Source organism: Trachurus japonicus, chromosome 1, assembly GCF_045865225.1.
Source record: "Trachurus japonicus isolate A0001 chromosome 1, Traja_1.0".
Classification (NCBI taxonomy): domain Eukaryota; kingdom Metazoa; phylum Chordata; class Actinopteri; order Carangiformes; family Carangidae; genus Trachurus; species Trachurus japonicus.
This window is the reverse complement of record NC_140907.1, coordinates 30,258,817-30,280,866: the sequence shown is the minus strand read 5'-3', so window position 1 is coordinate 30,280,866 and position 22,050 is coordinate 30,258,817. Positions and strand designations below refer to the sequence as shown.

At 42.4% G+C, this 22,050-nt stretch overlaps 1 protein-coding gene and 1 long non-coding RNA gene across 2 annotated transcripts; both read left to right on the top strand.

Moving 5' to 3' along the window:
* Positions 1-384: 384 nt before the first annotated feature.
* Positions 385-17,569, top strand: txndc11 (thioredoxin domain containing 11). Its single transcript, XM_085784691.1, has 13 exons — positions 385-771; positions 4,681-4,777; positions 5,772-5,891; positions 6,383-6,480; positions 7,645-7,774; positions 7,908-8,001; positions 9,433-9,545; positions 9,674-9,877; positions 11,700-12,465; positions 14,340-14,542; positions 15,350-15,462; positions 15,606-15,686; positions 16,958-17,569. Exons 1-13 carry the CDS (start codon positions 647-649, stop codon positions 17,505-17,507), a joined length of 2,694 nt encoding a protein of 897 aa, XP_085640817.1. The 5' UTR covers positions 385-646; the 3' UTR covers positions 17,508-17,569.
* Positions 17,570-18,116: 547 nt separating this feature from the next.
* Positions 18,117-20,813, top strand: LOC146992211 (uncharacterized). Its single transcript, XR_015037191.1, has 2 exons — positions 18,117-19,312; positions 19,363-20,813. It is a non-coding gene; the product is annotated as an uncharacterized LOC146992211 (long non-coding RNA).
* Positions 20,814-22,050: the final 1,237 nt, after the last annotated feature.

Here is a 22,050-nt window from a genome sequence, read left to right as displayed (position 1 = left end):
AATAACCAAATATGTTTATATAACATATTGTTGATAAAATTTTGGTAAATCCACTGTGATAAGTAGCGTTGTCCAAGGCAACATTGTAAATGGAATACTACCGTTGCCAGGTAACAGTGTCAATCGCCAGCTGATGTGTACGTTCTGAATCTGTCAGTTTATGTGGATCGCCAGTTGACAATAAACTAGTAAGCAAGTTGTGCTTTAACCGTACATCCTGTAGTTGATTAATTGAGACAACAGGACAGGATGAAACGCTGTAGACCACTTTTATTTCTCAAGTTTACACACCGCGTCTATGGTTTACACACAGCGAAGCGCGCGGCAACACTTGACAGACGCCCCCCGCCCCTCCCCGACGTGACGTGACGTGCGTGACGTCGCCGTTGTTGCGGAAGTGAAAAGTCTACGTGGGGAAGAAAGGTTGGTCTGACCGTGTTTGAACACCGTGCACAGCAGCGGCACCGATGTCCAATCCAGGTTAACTAACGGGTGGTGCGTCTCTACATCGAAAACCTCTAGTCTCCCTCCTCTTCCTCTTCCTCCTCCCCCCACCCCCACCAACACACTCTAGGCAAATGGAGGCGGTGAACCGTGGGTCCGGGGGGGGCGTATAAATGGGAGAGAGAGCCGACGACGGGCTGTAATGCTGCGCCGGGTGCGGCAGTCTCTCCGGCAGGTGCTGTTTCTGATGGCCCGGAGACCGGATCTCCTCTGCGGGGCTATCGTGCTCGGCGTCCTGCTCATCCTGGCTGTCAAGTTCACATGCGGGTAAAAAACTATTTAACTACCACTACACCAGCTTCTGTTAACTTAGTTGTGTTGTAATGTGTAGTATTAGTTAGTTAGTTTGTTGTTGTTACTGGGTGGTCCATTGAGAGTTGTGTTGTTGTTGTTGTAGGATTAGTAATCTGTGCGTTAGCTGCTCGTTATTATAATCTAGTTACAACTCGGTCCCCCGTTAAGTAGTTCCCGTTACATCTGACAGAAACCGACGTGTGCTATAGGAGGACAAGAGAGAGGATTAACTAACCCGCACTACTTCCATAGTGTCGCTATACTGTAGGCTACTCCAGTCATTATGGTGAAGACTCAGACACACACACACACACAGCTTCTGTATTTGTGAATGACTCTAAAATACAACAGCTGAACAATCAACTCAGCCCTGTTAACGTTAGTAAAAAGAACAAAAACATTTGCATCTGGGCCCCTCGTCTGACCCCTGCACCTAAAACACTACACATTATGAACCCCTACCACCTCCTCATCCCCAATAAGTTCCCATAACCAGATCTCATGTCCTGAAGCAATAGCCTATACCTGAAGTTGGTAGTTTATTATGAAGTGTCAGTGTCCAGGTCAAAGGCATCTACTGAATAAAGTCAACTGAACTTAGTTTTTGTCTTGAAGATGTTTCGCCTCTTATCCAAGTGGCTTCATCAGTTCATATAGACCAGTGTAGTTTAGTCTAGGCTACTACACAAACTTTATTATGAAGCTAAAACTCTAAACAGATGATGATAGGACTCCAGACTGATCCTAAATAGCAGCATTTTGCCCCTAAAATTTGAGACAGTGTGAGTAATTTTGTGCAACCAGTAAATTTGCTTGCTTGTTTTTTTGTTGTTGGGTTTTGTTTTTCCACACTGGTCTCATTACAAGTGTCAGACCAATGTGCGTGAGGATCATGAATGGAAAGGAAATATGAATATCTGCTTTGCAAGTTAATTTACAGTGTGCACCCCTAAGATTTTGTGCTTCCGCTCCTAAAACTTTAAAGGGATACTTCACCCAAAATCGATAATTCACCACTCTTCTACTCACCGTCATGCCAAGGAAGGGTTTGGAGAACTTTCTGAGTCATCAAAACTCTTTAGGAGTTCCAGGGGGGGTCCGGCTGGCAACGGATTTTCATATAATGGCGGCGGATAGAGTTCACTTTTGAATGGTCCAAAACACACACTATGAAACATCCAGATACCTCCATACTGCTCGTCTGTACTGACCCAAGTGTCCTGAAGCTGTGACATGAAAAAGTTGTTCAGAAAACATTAATTTGATATCTGTTTTTATCCTTGTTGTAGCAGTAGCTCCCAGTGGCTGTGAGATTTGCTGTAAGATGTTCTTCCGTGTTTACATCAAACATCCAATGGTTTACAACGACGGACGAACATCTTGCAGCAAATTTCGTGCACAAACATCAACAGAGCCTCTGGGAGCTACTGCTACAACAAGGCTAAAAACAGAGATCAAATAAATTTTTTCTGAACAACTTTTTCATGTGGCGGCTTCAGGACATTTGGGTCAGTACAGACGAGCAGTATGGAGGTATCTGGATGTTTCATAGTGTGTGTTTTGGACGATTCAAAAGTGAGCTCTATCCACCGCCATTATATGAAAACCCGCTGCCAGCCGGACCCCCCCTGGAACTCCAAGAGTGTTTTAACTCTTCTCCAAACCCTTCCTTGGCATGATGGTGAGTAGAAAATTGGTGAATTATCGATTCTGGGTGAAGTATCCCTTTAATGTGATGCATTACGATCCAACAGCTCCACTAGTTGCATCCCTCAGAAGTGAAGTGACCCCTCGTCGGTCCGACAGGGTCATATACTGTAAGACAACTGGGGGCTGACCGTGACCGACCCTCAGTGATGTTGTGTGGTCGTGCGTTTGCCACTTGCAAAAAAAGACCTTGGTTTCTCCATTTCATCTGTGTTTCCATGATCTTATTGATCATATTTGTGCAGCTCAACCATGCAGCGTCGTCCTTCCTCCATCCTGAGGCTCTTCTGTGTCAAAATCTAGTCCGACGAGGACCATAATTGTTTTAGTTGCTGTTGATCTCATTTGTTGTGAAATTATGTTTTGTTTAGTTTTTTCTCCGTCACAGCCTCAGGCAGCCTCCATCACCGTCAGGAGAACTGTAATTCAATTATCTTTGTACAACAGCTGCAGCGATTAGACGAACAGAACAGAACAGAACAGAACAGAAAGACGATCTTTCCAAGTTAACTCCTCTTCATTGTTTTGAGACAAAGCTGAGTTTCTGTGGTTTCACCATCCTTTGTTTGAATTTCCTTTGTCTCCTATCATAGCGAACTCCAAACATTTTGAGGTTTTACACTGATTAATCACACAAAACAAGACAGCTGAAGACATAATCTCGAGGTTTGGGAAGTTGGGATTGACATTTTTGCCAGTCTCCTGACATTTTATTGACCCTACAACTTATTGATTAGTCGTTAGGGAGTCGTTAGGGACCCAACAACAAATCTTTTAGCCTGTGGGTCCCAGAGGAGATGAATCTGACCACAGCCAAGAGGATGAACTACAGTAATGCTTTACACCATTTACACAGACGGATGATTCACTGCCAAAGAGCCACTGTACTCTCTTCAATGTGGGTTTTTGGCCTCTGTATCTGTGACTGACCTTGAAGACAAAAGGCTGATAATCGACTCTTCGTTCCAGTGGATCCAGCTGTGGAGACTCACTCAGCTTCAACGTCTGAAACTGAAACAAACTGTTGTTCAGAGGTGGCGAAAGCAGAGTCGCAGTATTTTAAAGAGACACAGAGGAGTTTGCTTTTGGTTATAAAAGAGTTTCATATTAATGTGGATGAATCTATGTTACCCACTTGTTAATGGGACCATTTTCCATAAATATATAGTCTTGTCTTTATAGTTATTTTGATATTATTATTTAGTGGTCGACTTGCCCAGCATTTCCTAGTTTCGGTTTCCCGGACGCTGCCCGGCAGCTCATGGGTATAACGCTGCCGGATCGCTAGTTGGCATCATTTATGGTCGGAACTACGACGGTATCTGATCGTCTTCGAACCTCCGACTTTCGTTCTTGATTAATGAAAACATTCTTGGCAAATGTTTTCGCTTTCGTCCGTCCTTGTTGTCCCTTTAATTTAGAAAAAGGTGTCAAATAATTCATATAAACTCTAAAGTATATAAAATTGATAAATCACTTAAACAATGAACTGATTTTTTTTCTGACATTTGTGGATGGATTTATTGATGAAGCTGCTCATTGTTTGAGCACCAAACACACACACACACTGAGTGAAGCCAGCTGTGGAAGTTGCTGCCTGTGAGTTTGAGTTTCTAAGCAAATTTCAGACAAATGAGTTGAGAGTTTTCCGTCTTCTCCTGCAGCTCAGTGACTGTGACGAACTCAGAGCGTGAAGAGCTTTCTGCTCAGTTCACTGGAGGAGGATGATGATGATGATGATGATGATGTTGTTGTTGTGTGCAGTTTAAGGATGTGCAGTGTAAGGATGCACTGAAGATGCAGCCTCTTCTCTCTTCTCACCTGTTGATGCTGATCCCAAATCAGCCCTATTCTCCCCTCCAAATTTAAAATCAGCATCATGCCTTAAATCTTTTTTTAATTAAATACTAATATTGATGCCAGTTGCATTTAGGTGCATCCCTAATTTCCATGTACTTATATATCAAAATCTGATACATTTGAAAATTAAATTATAACAAAGATCAAACTATTTCAGCAAACTGAATTCTCAACAAATCAAATAACTTCTTCACTTACAGCACAGAGAATATGGCAAAATGATATAAATTGTTTATTGTATATTATATGCCACACCCCATGTTGTTGTTGTTTGTTATGATTATTAAAACTATAACCTCTCCTCTTCCTCCCCAGTCGTGCTAAGAATGTGGTGGCAGCAGCTCGGCCTCCGGTGCGGTTCTTCTCTGCCGAAGCCCCGGTAGTCGACCTCTACCTGGGTCAGCTGGACCAGGTCAGACACACACACACACACACACACACACATCTGATGTAAAGTGTTTTGTTATGAGTCAGTTTCTGGTAAAACTGGAATTTGATATATGCATGAGAAATGTTTTGAAGTTTTGCCGTATCACAGGATCGTTCACCTGTGACCGGTCTAGATTCCAGCCGGTCTTTTTACTCTGTTGTGTGTTTTTCAACGACACATCCTGGTCCGTCATCGTAATAAATTCAAAATCATGACAGAATAACAGCGATTTAGTCTCAGGCATCAACAACTCAAACCCCAACAACTCTCTTGAGCACTGCAACCTTTTACTTGAGCACTGTAGCACTTTATTACATTGTATGTTGTTGGTTCTCGTTTGTGTTTCTCATTCCATCTTAGCACAACTCCAACAAAAACCCTGCTCTGGTTCTTGCATTGCTGCACCCCCATTTCATCTATCCATCCCTGACAGTTTTTTTGCGCACTGTAGCACTTTATTACACTGTATTATATTTGGTTTCGTTGTGTTCTCAACCCATCCTAGCACAACTCCGTTAAGAAACCCTGTTTTGGTCTTGCATTGTTGCATCTCCATCCATTTTATCCATCATAAATAGTCCATCTCGCCTAAATCTATTAAATTGCACTACACTTCTTGTTTCTGTTTTATAATAGTGTCATGTTAATTGTCTTTCTTTGTAGTTTTTAGTCTGTTTGTTTCTGTTGGATACATGTGTTTGTTGTATGTGTTTTTCCTGTTTTATGAATTATGTTGTTATGTCCTTGTGTTCATTTAATAATAATAATACATTTTATTTGTAGGCGCCTTTCTAAACACTCAAGGACACCGTACATTCGTTAAAAACAGTGCAACAATGGCTTTTAACACCTTGCCAGGAGGACTACAGTCGGAAACTAGCCATTGGCTAACACTGGCACCTTTATTATGTTCATTAATGTGCATTAAAAAATAAAAAATAAAAAAATGTCAATAACATGAAGGTGTTGTCTCCAGGTGGAGCGTCTGAGGAGCATGGCAGAGGTGTCTCTCATCTTCTTCTACGCGCCGTGGTGCGCTCACTCGATGGCCGCCCGGCAGGAAGTGCAGCAGGTTGCTAAGAAGCTGGCCAAACAGGTACAGGACAGGACAACAGGACACGGCTCCGCAGCGCTGTTTAAACACCAAACAGGAACTCCAACAACGGCTTGTTGTAGAAACATGCTGCTTAGCACGAATAACTCCTAGGAGTCTGTGAGGCTTTAAAGTGGGATTTAATTAATGAAGAATTAAACTGACAAATGGCAGCAAAGAGCTTCTCAGTTTATGTGGAGTTTATACAAATATGGTTGAATAAGACAATTAAATCAATCCTTACATTCACAACGATATAACTGAGATACAAATAATCAGGCACAGGTTTTATTATGTGTGATGTAAATGTGAGAGAACAAAGCCTCAAGTCACATAAGACTGAGAATGAGAACACAAAACACACCCTGTTTAGAAATAGTTTTGTTTGTTTAACGCTGTCTTTCTCTTTCTCTCACTGGCACACACACACACACACACACACACACACACACACACACACACACACACACACACACACACACACACACACACAGGTGCAGTTTGTGGCTGTGAACTGCTGGTGGAGTCAGGGGAAATGCAGGAGGCAAAACCGCTTCTACCAGTATCCCATCATCCACCTGTTTTACAGGAGGTGAGACAACGACTTGGAAGAAGTCACAGTAGCTGTGTATAACCGTATATAACTATATTTAACTGTATATATTATACATGCATGTTGAAGTCTGTCCCCTCCATAGTTTCCCTGTTCTGGATCAGTGTGTTTATGAATATTGACAAAGTTGGTTTTTCTCAGTGGTTTTAAATCTGCAGTTTTACCTCCCTGCTGCTCACTGTGACTCCCGTCTTCTCTCTTCCTGTCTTTATTTAGTGAGTTGTTGCTCTTCTTGTTGTGTTTCCACACTCTGGCCCTGTAGATCACTGGAGTAGTGTGAAACTGGCAGCAGGCGCACAAAAACAAACAAAACAGGAACACACTTTGCTCCCTGAGGCTTACGTGGTCAGAACCTCTTGAAAGGTTTTTATTAGAGCTTATTTTTCATGGTTATCCTTCAACAATGCGGGAATAGAAACACAGGATTAACCCTTACCTGGGTAAATATAGTTATGAACACATCCTGTCTCCATGGAGACACCGAGAGGAAAACTAGGACTGATCCATAGGAGTGATGCTGGTTCAGTGGATGCAAAGCTGCAACAAATGTTTGTTTTCATTTTCTCGTTTTAACTGATGATTAGATTTTTTTTTATATTTGACTACTTCATTAATAATTTTGTCTGTATAATTACAAATATAATTTAAGTTCATAAGAAGTAGTTTTTTAAAATCAAAATTAGCCTCCATATGAAGAGCTCAGAGTCCTGTTGCCTTACGGCTAAACATTATATTTATTTTACAGTTCAGTACCTCTAAAACAACTCTGTCTAGTAACGTTCTGTTATTATCTCATAGCGTGGTGGATGTGCAGGTCACAACTTGTCCACCAGAGCGTTTTGGAGTTGTTGGATTGTGTATTTGATGAGTTTGATGAGGGAAACCAAGAAATCCCATTAGCCTCCGTAGCGTAGCTCTGAGCAGCTGTTCTAAAAATAGCTTGCACCGACAATTAAAGGTAACGAACCTACTGCTATGACTATAGGGATTATGGCAAAGGGCCAAAATGTTGAACTATCCCTTTAAAGTTCAAAACTAATTTCTGTGATTTTAATACCATAATAATGTTTAATGGCATCTTTACCTCAGGGGGAAAATCACCGTATAGATCAGCATTATGTTCTTTGTGTCTCTTTGCTGCAGGTTTGGACCCATCGAGTACAGAGGTCCGGTTGTGGCTCCGTATGTGGAGAGTTTCATCCTCAGAGTCATCACACCGCTCACTTACCTCCCATCCAGAGCCCGACTGGAGGAGTTCCTCTCCTGCCACGAGGTATCGTCCAAGCTTAGTTTGTTGTTGTTATGAAATCTGACCTTCCCTTTTCACTTAAAAGTGTGTTGTATAATCTTTCTGTGTCTTATCCAGTTGAAGTAATCTACGTTTTGTGTGTCTTCTGTGTCTTTAGCCTCGAGTGGTGGGTTTCTTCCAGTTTAACTCGTCTCCTCAGCCGCCGGGGTACATCACGTATCTGTCCACTGCCCTGCAGGCGCTCAGAAGGGGTAAGACGTGGTGGTGCAGCGCTGAGACCAGCTGCTCAGATAGTAAATAGTCGATGAATCGATTAGTCGACTGGCAAAAGATGAATCTGCAACAAATAACTTTATTGTAAAGCACTTATCTATGAAATAAAACTTACTTATTAGTTACTTAAAAATGCAACAATAGGAGCTTTAACAAAAATTACAGAAAGAGGTTAAAAGGATACTTCACCCAAAATCGATAATTCACCAATTTTCTACTCACTGTCATGCCAAGGAAGGGTTTGGAGAACTTTCATAGTCAGAGTTTCAGGGGGTGTCGGGCTGGCAACGGATTTTCATATAATGGCGGCAGATAGAGTTGACTTTTGAATCGTCCAAAACACACACTATGAAACATCCAAATACCTCCATACTGCTCGTCTGTACTGACCCAAGTGTCCTGGGTCCACTCTGTTTTTAGCCTTGTGGGAGTAGTAGCTCCCAGTGACTCTGTTGTTTGTGAGATTTGCTGTGAGATGTTCTTCCGTGTTTACATCAAACATCCAATGGTTTACAACGACGAACGAACATCTTGCAGCAAATCTCGCACAGCTACTGGGAGCTACTACTACAACAACAAGGATAAAAACAGAGATCACATTAATTTTTTCTGAACAACTTTTTCATGTGGCGGCTTCAGGACACTTGGGTCAGTACAGACGAGCAGTATGGAGGTATCTGGATGTTTCATAGTGTGTGTTTTGGACGATTCAAAAGTGAGCTCTATCCACCGCAATTATATGAAAATCTGTTGCCAGCCGGACCCCCCCTGGAACTCCTAAAGCGTTTTGATGACTCAGAAAGTTCTCCAAACCCTTCCTTGGCATGACGGTGAGTAGATGATTGGTGAATTGTCGATTTTGGGTGAAGTATCCCTTTAATTAGTCAGTTTATCAACTTGTAGCTACTCTCTGAATGCACGTGGTTTGTTCATGGAAAAGAAGCATTTAGAAGACGTCATCCTGTGAGGGGGACTTAAAACTTTTCTCTGCCATTTAGATGATCAAGAATTTAGAAAAGAATAGATACTTTATGTAACGCCATAGAGGAACTGTTGTATACATGTGCAACATATAAAAACATAACCACATAACCACATAAAACATATAAAAACCGTTAAAAAAGACAATGTAACTACGTCCTTGAGGCTGGCATGTAAGTGCACTGTGCAGATAAATTACGAATTAATTAAAGAAAATAAACTGTCTGGCTTTAACTGATTTAACCACTAAATATTTGGCAGATTAATTGATGACGAAAACAATTTGTAGTTGCTACTGATGCAAGTTCAGAGTAGGAATAAAAGGAGGAAAGAATGGGAACAGGTGGCAGGACAATATTACAAAAACACAGTTGAAAGAACCGACTATTTTCCGCGCTCTGAACCTTGTTTGTCTCTTTCGGGGGCAGATTACCCCGGTGTCGTACGTTTTGGGGTCGTGACCAACAAACAGGTGGCTGAGGCCATCTCGCTGAAAGAAGATGAAACAGTTTACCTCCACAGAAGATTTAACTCCTCTTTGGTAAGAAACCGCATCAGGAGGTGGCGAGAAAATGTAAAACTGAATACATGATGGAAGGATTTCTAATACTAAAACGTGCCACGGGCTTCGTGCTGTATGTTTTTTTTTTTTTTCCGTCGTCTTTTCAGATTTTCCCCCGAAGTGAGCGTAACTTCACGTCGGAGGCGATCTGCAGCTGGGTGTTTGAGCACCTGGAGACCGTCCTGCAGTGGATGCAGCCGCCAGGAACCAAGTCCCGCCTGCTGGAGCGCGAGCTGAGCAAAGGTCCCGCGCTGCTGCTGTTCCTGCAGCACAACCCGCTCGGGTCCAAGCCCAACCCCGTACTGCAGCAGGTAAACACAGGCTGCATCGAAGTCGTTGCACAGTTATTCTTGGGGACGTCACATAATGAACATGAATTGTTATTTTTAATGCCAATCACACCAGGTTTCTGTATCAGTAACACCTGACACTGACAGTTTTATTAGACTCACAAACTAAAATGTGTTGTCCAAAAATACATCTTTATATTATATTATATTATATATTTATAATGTCAGTCTAAAGTGTAGAAGTAAAGATCACATCACTTTTTTATTCTTCAAAGTGCATCTGGAGACCTGGGAGGCCGGTTCGTAGTCCAACGAAATCCTTATATGAGAGTCAATAGGGCCTGACACAAAAAGGTCCATAAAACTACACAAAAACCCTGTAATCTTCCTCCTTACTGCTCGTCCACTGCAATCCAAGTGTCCTGAAGGGATATAGTCCAGAGTTTACCCGGAATGATATCATTTAGGACATTTTTACAGCCTAAACAGTCCTGTATTGAATTTGCCTGGGGCGCTCTCACGTTCACGCGATGCACGTGGACGTGACCGGACTTGCTTTAATTATGTTGTTTTGGGTAAACTCTGGACTATCTCCCTTCAGGACACTTGGATTGCAGCAGACGAGCAGTAAGGAGGAATATTAAATGGTTTTTGTGTAGTTTTATGGACCTTTTTGTGGTGGACACTACTGACTCTCATATAAAGTTTTCGTTGCACCACAAACCCCCCTCCCTGGTCTCCAGATGCACTTTGAGGAATAAAAAACTACTCCAGAGTATTCATCAGCATGAGGGTGAGTCAATAATGACTGAATTTCTAAAAACTAAAACACTTTCTAACTTTGTTTTGAAAAGTGTTGTAGAAGTTGTTAAAGGACAATTCCGGGCGAATTCAACTCAGGGGTGTATTTTCATATCATTTTAGGTCTAAAAGAATGAAACTGAAGATTTTCAGTTTAATCGCTCCTGTTTTGCGGTAGTTGCGTTTGTCCCTGCATCGCCACGGCAGCAATGAATGGGAGTGGATGTAAGTTCCGCTGTTTAGGCTGTTTCCAGCCCTCAAAGCCGCAATTTTTTTCCACAGACAGCATCAGATGGCTACTCAAACATGCACCGAGAAGTTTATTTACTTCAAGCAAGCCGACATGTTTGTAAAACTAGATCTAATTCAAAGTCTCCCGGAGTCTCGCGCGAGCCCGAAGTTGCAGTGCTGGTGTGTTCAGGCGCAGTAGGAGCTACCACTTGTGTCATAAACACAGGAATATCAACTCTTTACTTGCTTGAAGTGTACATTTTTTTCCACAGACAGCGTCAGGTGGCTACTCAAAGATGCGCCGATAAGTTTTTTTTACTTGAAGCAAGTAAAGAGTTGATATTCCTGTGTTTATGACACAAACGGTAGCTTTTCCCACTGCTCCTGAACACACCGAGCACAGCAACTGGGTCTCGCGCGAGACTCCGGGAGACTTTAATTAGATCTAGTTTTACAAACATGTCGGCTTGCTTGAAGTAAATAAACTTCTCGGTGCATGTTTGAGTCTCCATCTGACGCTGTCTGTGGAAAAAAATTGCGGCTTTGAGGGATGTAAACAGCCTAAACAGCGGAACTTACATCCACTCCCATTCATTGCTGCTGTGGCGATGCGCGGACAGACGCAACTACCGCAAAACAGGAGCGATTAAACTGAAAATCTTCAGATTCATTCTTTTAGACCTAAAATGATATGAAAATACACCCCAGAGTTGAATTCGCCTGGAATTGTCCTTTAATACTATAATATTATATCATACTTTTATACTTCTGTCATGAAATACTTCATTTATATTTTCCTCCTCTCTCTCAGATCGCCGACATCGCTCTGCGTTATCATTCCTGTAACAACAACCGCTCCAGCCTGGACTCAAACTCTCTGTGCTGCCAGTCGGTTCCTCTCCCAGAGTCCAGCACCAACGTGTGCGAGGTTTGTCACAGCTCTTCCAAACGCTGCTCGTTCCCCTCTTCCTCCTCCTCCTCCTCCTCCTCCTCTTCCTCCGCCACCACCGCCGCCGCCGCCGCCCGGGGAGAAGGAGACGTGTTGCAGCCTTATCTCCGACACTGCTGCCTCCAGTCCGTCAGCGTCGCCGCCTCAGACGGCTGCAGCAACTTCCTGAGCAGCTACAGCCCGTTCAGCCGATACAGTGCCTGCTGCAGGAAAGTAGAACCTCAACTCAACGAGTCGCAACACGCCAAAGACGGGCCGGACGGGCGGAGCGCTCCCCTCACGCCTCCTCCTCCGTCGCCCGCCGCTCCAGGAGGAGGAGGAGGCGAGGGGGCAGACGGCATCACGGGGCTGCGCTGTCAGACCAACAGGACGCTCAGGTTTTATGTGCTGGACGTGGCCCTGAACTGGCCGCTGGCCGTGAGGCTCGGCGCCACGGGCAACAGGAGCGCTGCCTTCCACCACCACCAGCAGCAGCAGGAGGAGAAAGAGGAGGAGGAGGAGGAGGAGGAGGGACGGGCGCCAGGCAACTGGAGCAGCGACGGCTCGTTCGCAGCCATCGTGAACCTGAAGGACGAGGTTCACTACGTTCTCCATCGCAGCCCGGCCGCCACGCTGACGGAGTCTCTGGGTGAGATGACGCCACACTCACCGGTCACTTTGTTAGGAACATGTGGTAGGATCTAAACTAGTAGAGCAGCTCAGAGCCGTTAAAGCAGAAGTAAGCAGAATGTTTGTGTTAATGCGTACGTGCATGTGGGTCGGAGGGGTGGGGGATAAGGTGTATTGTTGTGTAGCGATCTGTGATATGTGTGATGTATATCTGTGTGATATATATCTGTGTGATATATATCTGTCTTAATGTGTCTTAATGTAACTTTTTATATACCTTTGTTTTATGTTTTATTGCCATGCTCCATCAGGCAGGGGGACTGCCAACGGAAATTAGCCTTTTGGCTATAATTGGGTGCATTTACATTTTATTTTTTTAAAATGTTCATTGATGTACACTGTCCCTCTTAAACAAATAAAGGAAATTAAATTAAATTAAATTAAATTAATATAAGTCTTAAATAGTTGTATCTTCCGACAGCAATCACTTACATAGTGTTTGGTCTGAAACACGGGTCTGTCAGTCACTCTGCTCTGCTGTAAGCCGAGGAGAAAACTTTCCTTGTATCCTACAACCTTTATCCAATGAGGAGAGAGAACGGCATAAAGGGGCGGTCCTCTCTGTGTGTGCAGCCAAGGGATGCGCGTGAATGTGGTGACGAGGGCGGGGACTGCTAACTCCATCGGCTGACAAGAAGTTAGCCAAAACGACCGGATCGCTTACTTCTGCTTTAAAACTTCACTTTTTCTTTTCTTTAAAGTCTTTTTTGGGGCTTTTATGCCTTTAAATGATAGGAGAGTCAGAGAGAGACAGGAAATGGGGAGACAGAGAGATAATGATATTCAGTTTTGATTGATACTGTCAGAGAGGTGTTCATGATAATAATGGTTATCATAATAAGAATCAGATAATAAGAAAACGACTCTTGTCTCATAACATTCTGTTATTATCTCATAGTGTGGTGAATGTGCAGGTCACAACTTGTCCACCACAGCGTTGTGGAGTTGTTGGATTGTGTATTTGATGAGTTTGATGAGGGAAACCAAGAAATCCCATGAGCCTCCGTAGCGTAGCTCTGAGCAGCTCATGGCTCTGCTCCGCCGTTCTAAAAACAAACCTACTTCTAAAACTATAGGGATTATGGCAATGGGCCAATTTGCCAAAATGTTGAACTATCCCTTTAAGATCACATTCATACTGGTCACGTCTAAACACAATGTTTAAAACAAGTTGCTGTCTTCTTTCCCTGGTTGGTTTCGGATGCTCATGTTCTCTACAGACAAATAAGTAACAAATAACAAACAGCAGGTTTACATATGAGCAAAGCAGCCGAGTTGACTTAGTTTCACTGTGTTTTGCATGTTGGACACAGACAGATGCTTTCAGGGCAGAGGAGTCAAGACATTTGCACTGAAAAGGACAGACAGAGCGTTTTGTGTTTAAAGTGTCTGTACGAGTCGAGGTTTCAAGTCCAGTCAGCTTTATTTTTAGAGCACATTTAAAAAAAACAAAACAAATGTTGACCAAAGTGCTTTACAATTATGTGCAAAACAAGAACTACAATGACAAAAGAATATAAAAAGAGAAAAATGAAAGAGAGAAAGAACATTTAAAATCAGTGGGTGCAATAAAATAAAATGCTGAATCAAATGCTATGGAAAAGAAATGGGGTTTTTAGCCGTGTTTTGAAGATTTTAAGTTATTGATTGAAGATATTAAAGTTTCAACTTTAGTCCATGATCTGCGTTGTTGTTTCTGGCTCCTACGGGATGTTTAGTGATGTCAAGAGCTGAGATTTACTACTGTTTAAGGCAGGAAACTGCGGCTAATATATGACATATTGAAAATGATCCTTACTGTAACTTTCTGTTTTCTTGGTGTTTGTGTTACAGAGGCCTTCATCAGGAACTTCAGCGCTCCTTACAGTCTCCTAGAAAGACACTTGGTGGGAGAGGAGAAGAAGAGGAGCGGCGGTGAGGAGGAAGAGGAGGAGGAGGAGGAGGAGGAGTCGAGGCAGCGGACGTCGTCTCCTCGGCCCCTCATCACGGAGCTGACCACCTCCTCCTTCCTGCCGTCCGTCATGGACATTCAGAAGGTGAGAGGAGACTCTGCTTCACCGTCTCTCAGCCTGTCCACGCTGCAGTCGGTCGTGTTTTAGGAAACGACCCAGATCAGATAAAAGTAAAAAAAAAAAGAAATGTTTTGTCTGGAAAAAAAATAGAATTAAAGTATTTTGCATACTTGACTGCCCGGGTTGACTTTATTGTCATTGTATAACGAAATACAACCGAATTAAGAGTGTAACTTCAATGATGTTCATTTTGTGATATTAAATGTGTTAAAAGTGCTGATTTCCCTATATAAAAAGCAGTTTTTAGGTCTATTGGTGCAGGTTTTGAGTTTTAATAGGTATCTTCTTCAACACCCATCCTCACACAAGTAATAAAACCACCGACTGCCCTGTCACAAAAAAAAAAAACTCCCATTACAATGATATAACATTAATCTAAAACATGTAGTTTATCATCAGTCAAGTATGTTAAGAATTTAAATTTACTTTAAGTGCATTTTTGTAAATCTACATGTGTGTATTCAACATTAAAATATAGCAATTCTCCCCAAAAAACATGAAAACACAACAAAAAAAGAAAACAGTATATAATCTTGAGTGCAGGAGCTAAACACCCCCCCCAAAAAATTAAAAAGACACAATGTGCATTAGATTGTCAGAGATTTATCGTTCAAGAGTCAAATAACCTCTGGGAATTTACCCGCTCAGGTTTAAACTGTGGTCTCTGAACCTGGCGCCAGGTTTATTTTGTACAACAGGTCAAAGGTTACAGTATATAATTCAAACAGGAGAGCTTTTAACGTGATGTCTGAATGTGTGTCGTGGTTTCAGGACGTCGTGCTGTTCTACTACACTCAGTGGTGCGGCTTCTGCTCCGTTCTCAACCACATCATCATCCAGCTGGCCAGATTACTGCAGGGAAACAGCACCATCACTGTGGCCAGGTGTGTGTGTGTGTGTGTGTGTGTGTGTGTGTGTGTGTGTGTGTGCGCGTGTGTGTGTGTGTGTGATTGTTTATCTATGGCACTATCTATCTGCTCTCATAAAGGGATAGAAAATAATTTTCCCACAATTCTCCTCTGTGCAGGGTGAATGTCGCCCGCAACGACCTCCCCTGGGAGTTCATGACGGATCATGTTCCCTCTATTCTTCTCTTCCCCAGATACAGGTGAGAGCAAACACACACACACACACACACACACACACACACACACACACACACAGTTAGAGATGCAAATTTCTATTTACCTGGTATCTGGATATCGTGTTATTAAAATGTCTGACAGTTTGTAACAGGCGGCTCCGTCGGTAATATTATTGTTATTGGATGTTGGAAACATTTCTTGGGGAAAAAAAACATTAAATCTGGTTGAATATACAGTAGTTAGATTTAAAGGTCCAGTGTGTAATATTTGTCAAGGTTTACTGGCAAGATCTGAATATACTACCCATGAATATATTTGTATAATAATCACTATAAAATAAAGTTTGTTTGGTTTTTATTATAGCCTTATAATTATTCTTTTATATCTACGTACATACAGCAAGTGTCGCCATCTTGCACCGCTATGTTTGTACGGCAGCCTGGACTTTCGCGTTTATAGATAAACCAATGAAGAAGAAGGAGTATAGGAAACAACAGACATATCGTAAAATTAAAGATCTTCATCTCGATGCTCCTGAAATACTCCCAGTCGTTTTATTTCAGTCATGGTAAACACGGTTTTTTTTTTGTCCTCGGAGGCCACCGTCACTTTGCCGACAGGAGGGGGGAGAGTGAGCGAATGAGCGCTACAAACTAGAATCTGAACAATAGATGTCACGGTTTTCCCCCGTTTTACACACTGGACCTTTAAGAAAATAAATGAATAAAACAAATAAACCAAAAATTGCTTTGTTACAGTTGTGATTGTTGCTTTGTTTCGCCGTATTTACTGTTGTTGAATGTTAGAAACATTTCTGGGGGAAAAAAAGATTTAAATCTGGTTGAATGTAGTAAGATTTAAAGGAAATAAATGAATAAAACAAATTAAAGCAGAAGTAAGCGGAATATTTGTGTTAATATAAGTCTTAAATAGTTATATCTTCCGACAGCAATCACTTATATAGAGTGTTTGGTCTGAAACACGGGTCTGTCAGTCACTCTGCTCTGCTCTGAGCCGAGGAGAAAACTTTCCTTGTATCCTACAACCTTTATCCAATGAGGAGAGAGAACGGCATAAAGGGGCGGTCCTCTCTGTGTGTGCAGCCAAGGGATGCGCGTGAATGTGGTGACGTAGGGACGAGGGCGGGGACTGCTAACTCCATCTGACAGGAAGTTAGCCAAAACGACCGGATCGCTTACTTCTGCTTTGAAAGGGGACACAGACTTTAAAAAGACACTGATCATTCGCAAAAATATCGACAGATTAGTTTTCACTCTTGTTTTTTCTCTTCTAGAAAACATCTCAGTGTGAAGTTTCCTGACGACCTGCCCATCACGCTGCCGAACCTCCTCCGCTTCATCCTGCAGCACTCCGGCTCCGTGCACGACGCCGCCGACAAACCGGTGCCGCCGCCGGTCGACGGGAACTGCTCGGGACCGGGCGCCGCCGCCGCCGCCGTCCTGCGCGTGGAGTTCCTGTCGCTGCAGCGCCAAGTCCAGGCGCTGCATCTCGCCCGCGAGCGCCTCTCGCGGCAGCTGGCGCAGCTGTGGCGCGACAACCGGCGGCTGACGCTGGACGCCCGCGGCCTGGAGGCGCGGAGCGGCGAGCTGCAGCGGGAGCGGGAGAGCCTGGAGGAGCAGCACCGGGAGAAGAGCCGGCAGCTCGGCGAGGCGGTGCGGCGGCTGCAGGAGCTGGCGGACGCGTCGGAGAGCCTGCTGAACGAGAACACGCTGCTCCGCATCCTGCTGAGGGCGCTGACGGACCGGACCGACGCCAGAGAGCAGGCGGAGGCGGAGAGGAAGGAGGAGGAGGAACAGAAACGAAGCCATATGGCGGCGTCCTGACCACACGTTCTGCACTAGGGACTCCTGAGGGAAATCACAGGACACGAGGTGAAACAGCTGACATGACGAGGTCGTGTTTAAAGGGATAAGTTCACCCAAAATTAAAATTTCACTCATTATCTACTCACCCTCATGTCGACTAAGGGCTGTGAGAATTTTCAGAGTCCTCCGTGCCTTCTCGGAGTTACGGGGCTGGGGGGGGGGTCCGCGCAGCAGTATTTGTCCATATAATGGTTGTCAATGGATACCAACTTTTCTTCGTCCAAAAAGACACACTAAAAAACATCCAAATACCTCCATGCTGCTCGTCTGTAATGTCCCTCTTGTATTGAAGCCCCGACGTGAGAAATTGTTCCGCCAGTCACAAGAAAAGCAGTGAAATGAGACACTGGGAGCTTCCGCTACAAACAAGCTTAAAACATAGACTTATTTAATTTTTTTCGGAACAATTTCTCATGTCAGGGCTTCAGTACAAGAGGGACATTACAGACGAGCAGTATGGAGGTATTTGGATGTTTTTTGGTGTGTCTTTTTGGACGAAGAAAGTTGGTATCCATTGACAACCATTATATGGACAAATACTGCTGCGCGGACCCCCCCCCCCGTAACTCAGAGAAGGGACGGAGGACTCTGAAAATTCTCCCAGCCCTTAGTCGACATGAGAGTGAGTAGATAATGAGTGAAATTTGAATTTTGGGTGAACTATCCCTCTAAGCCGCAAAACAGCGATCGAGCAAACTTTCTCATCAGAGGAAAAAAAGAAGAGAGGAGGAAAGGACAGTTAGGATCGGAAAACAGTAAAAGGAAAATGAAGACTGCTGCTAACGGAGACGAGACGTAGAAGGGAGGGAAGGAAAAGAAACAGCAGAGTCCGAACGAAAAACCTCCAAAGTGCTGTGACGATCGAGGATCTTCACTAGCTGCAGGAATCCAGTGCCAACATTTCAAACGAAGGCGTGACTGAGTTCAACTTTCTAAAAAAAAAAAAAAATGTAAAAAAAAAAAAGACTCTGCAGCCAAATTCTCTACCTTCCCTGAATTAAAGGAATAGTTCACCAAAAAATGAAATTCACCCTCATGCTGATGAATACTCTGGAGTAGTTTTTTATTCCTCAAAGTGCATCTGGAGACCAGGGAGGCCGGTTCGTAGTCCAAGGAAAACTTTATATGAGAGTCAATAGCGCCCGACACAAAAACGTCCATAAAACTACACAAAAACCTTGTAATATTCCTCCTTACTGCTCGTCTGCTGCAATCCAAGTGTCCTGAAGGGATATAGTCCAGAGTTAACTCAAAACGACGTCTGTAAGGCTGTAAAAATGTCCTAAATTCATCGTTTCGAGTAAATTCTGGACTATATCCCTTTAGGACACTTGGATTGCAGCGGACGAGCAGTGTGGAGGAATATTACAAGGTTTTTGTGTAGTTTTATGGACCTTTTTGTGTCTGACGCTATTGACTCTCATATAAGGATTTCGTTGGACTACGAACCGCGTAGTATTCATCAGCATGAGGGTGAATCAACAATGACTGAATTTCATTTTTTGGTGAACTATTCCTTTAACATGAATCCAATCCTCACATAAAAGCCCAGTGTTCAGAGTAACGGCACCAGTCGATGATGACGAGCACCAACAAATACAGACCGGTCGTTAATATTTGAAGTAAAAAAAGTCGAGCTGCTCTCACCACTCTACTGCTGCTGCTTCACTTTCTCTCTCTTTTTTTTAAACACGAATCATATTTTCACACTCTAATTCTTCGCCCTGCTCCTAATCAATGCTGCCCTCAACACTTCCTGTAGTGTTTTCACATTAAAAGCCCAGCTATGGAAGGAAGGAAGGAAGGAAGGAAGAAAGGAAGGAAGGAAGGAAGGAAGGAAGTAGGGGTGCTGGACTGTTGATGTAAAAAAAAAACTGTTGGAAGTGTTGAGAAGCTGTTTATGTTTTTTTTTTTTTTTTTTTTTCTGTGGGTGATGAAATTTCATATTAAATCCAAATAAATCACAAAGAAGTTTCCTGGAAAGAAACATAGAAAGTGAGATTATAGTGACAGAGAGTGATGTGTGTGTCTAAATGCAAAATGCAGGTGGACTATAACGCATGCGACATGTGCGAAACAATTCAAATAATAAACAAATGAGTAATTGATATTCACTGGAACAGTTTCTTATTTCATCTGAAAAAAACAAAACAACAGTTTCAGCCTCTTTATTTCCTAGGATCACATGAATCTCTCCAGGAAACTTAATGGAAAAGATTAGGAAAATAAAATAAAGTTTAAATCATGGGAGCATAAAAACACTGGGACATCTGATGTAACTCTCTATTGTTATTATAGGGATTATAGGGATAGTTCAACATTTTGGCAAATTGGCCCATTGCCTTAATCCCTATAGTCATAGCAGCAGGTTCGTTACCTTTAATTGTCGGTGCAAGCTATTTTTTAGATCGGCGTAGGTTTCCTTCATCAAACTCATCAAATACACAATCCAACAACTCCAAAACGCTCTGGTACGAGACGGAGCCATTTTCAGGGTAAATGCAGAGACTGCTTGCTGAAAAACTAGCCCTTGAACATCAGCAGTTTTGCATGAATTTACCTCTAAAACAACTCTGGTCTGGTAACGTTCTGTTATTATCCCATAGCGTGGTGAATGTGCAGGTCACAACTTGTCCATCAGAGCGTATTGGAGTTGTTGGATTGTGTATTTGATGAGTTTGATGAGGGAAACTAAGAAATCCCATTAGCGTCCGTAGCGTAGCTCTGAGCTTGCACCAACAATTAAAGGTAACGAACCTACAGTACTCCTAAAACTATAGGGATTATGACAATGGGCCAATTTGCCAAAATGTTGAACTATCCCTTTAAGTGTAGTAGTAAGTATAAAGTGTGTATGTAAGTATAAAAGCCACTATTGGGGAATTGACACTAAGATCTCGTGTGCGACCACGGGTTAGTGCTGTAGAGTTTGGCTGCAGGGGGAAAGGGCTACAACAAATGAAGCTGAGACGATTTACTGAATCCTGAAGACGCAGCACACGACTGCTCATCGATCGATCGGTCTGTCGGTGAGTCGATGAGCACTGATCAATAATCGGCAAGAAATCTGTTTGTTTCTTTTTTTTGTTTGTTTTGAAGGGGATAAAAAGGTTCTTTTGTTAAGCCGATCTATTTTTACAGGAATCCTTGAGTCACTAAAATTTAATTTCTGTAACTATTCAGGTATTATGAATGACATGCTGCAATTGTTTACATGTGAAATATTGCACCTGTTTTTACTGATTAAAAGAATCTTTCATCTTAGTGTTGTTGTTGTGTTTTATTGTGGCGAAGAAGCAGGAATATACACAATACACAAATGCAAATCTATACAAACTCAGGCTCATCACATCACAAGGTTAATGATTAATTATTATTATAGATATAAGTCATCATATATTTTACACAAGTTGTAGAGATAAGAGTTTCTCATGTTGTTGCTGCCACCTGGTGACAAAAACAACTGCATCTCCATCAGTATAATTCAGAACAAGAATTTTAACGTCATATTTTCATCCAAATAAACAGTTCAGTCATTTTTATAATATTGATTTTTTTTTTTTTTTACAGGGTTAGGTCCTGAGGAAATAAATAATGACTAATCTCATAAAACTGTAGAATTTATTTTCTTTTTTAAATGTCCAAGAGGGGTTGGGGGGATGAAACATAATGTTGATATGTTGTCAGGTTTATCGTACTGTAGACATTAAAATATTAAAATATTGGGTTTAATGTTTAATTCAGTGTGAAATCAGATTCATGATCGGTAAAAATAAAAGTTAAAATGGAATAAAGATTAACTTTACAGTGTGTCTTTGAATGCCTCATTCTGTATTCTCTAAAGCAGTGGTTCCCAACCTTTTTTGGCTCATGACCCCATTTTGACATCATGAATTTCTGGCGACCCTGTGATCGCGGTCGTCAATCAAGACATTTTTATATGCTACATTTTATTTGAACTCAATATATATTAGAGAAAGTGAAAGTATAGAATACAGTTATTTACGATTGTGTGTGCTGTTTTTAATCATAATTTTAAAAAGAAGTTAAAATAGTGAATTCTCATCAGTATTTTTTTTTTTTTTTAATCAATTAGCCTACTAGACATTTCAGGCGACCCAATTTGAATTCCAGGCGACCTCACGTGGGGTCCCGACCCCATGGTTGAAAAACACTGCACTAAAGTGTAAATTTAAATGTTTTCTGTTCAAAAACTGAAGGCGCATTTCAGCCAATCAGAAGAGAGGAGGCTCTGATCCTCTCCTCTGATTGGCCGACTGTTTTTTTGTTTGTTTTGAATCCAAATCCTGCGATGTCCGATAGTGGGCGGGGCTTAAGACATGGCTAAACCTGATTGGTGTTTTGTTGTGACATCATAAAGTTACAGAAATCCTGATGGCTCATTTTAAGGTCGAGTTTCTGAATACAGGCTGCGTGCACTTGTCTGTTGACTGAGGCTTTGATACTTTCACAGAATTAATACGAAACAGATTTATGAATC

Bases quoted from the DNA above. Each gene is read 5' to 3' on its own strand.
- txndc11 (XM_085784691.1), top strand. From the start codon at position 647: ATGCTGCGCCGGGTGCGGCAGTCTCTCCGGCAGGTGCTGTTTCTGATG. The intron at 4,778-5,771 runs GTCAGACACACA...TGTTGTCTCCAG, and splicing joins ACCTGGGTCAGCTGGACCAG to GTGGAGCGTCTGAGGAGCAT. The intron at 14,543-15,349 runs GTGAGAGGAGAC...TCGTGGTTTCAG, and splicing joins CCGTCATGGACATTCAGAAG to GACGTCGTGCTGTTCTACTA.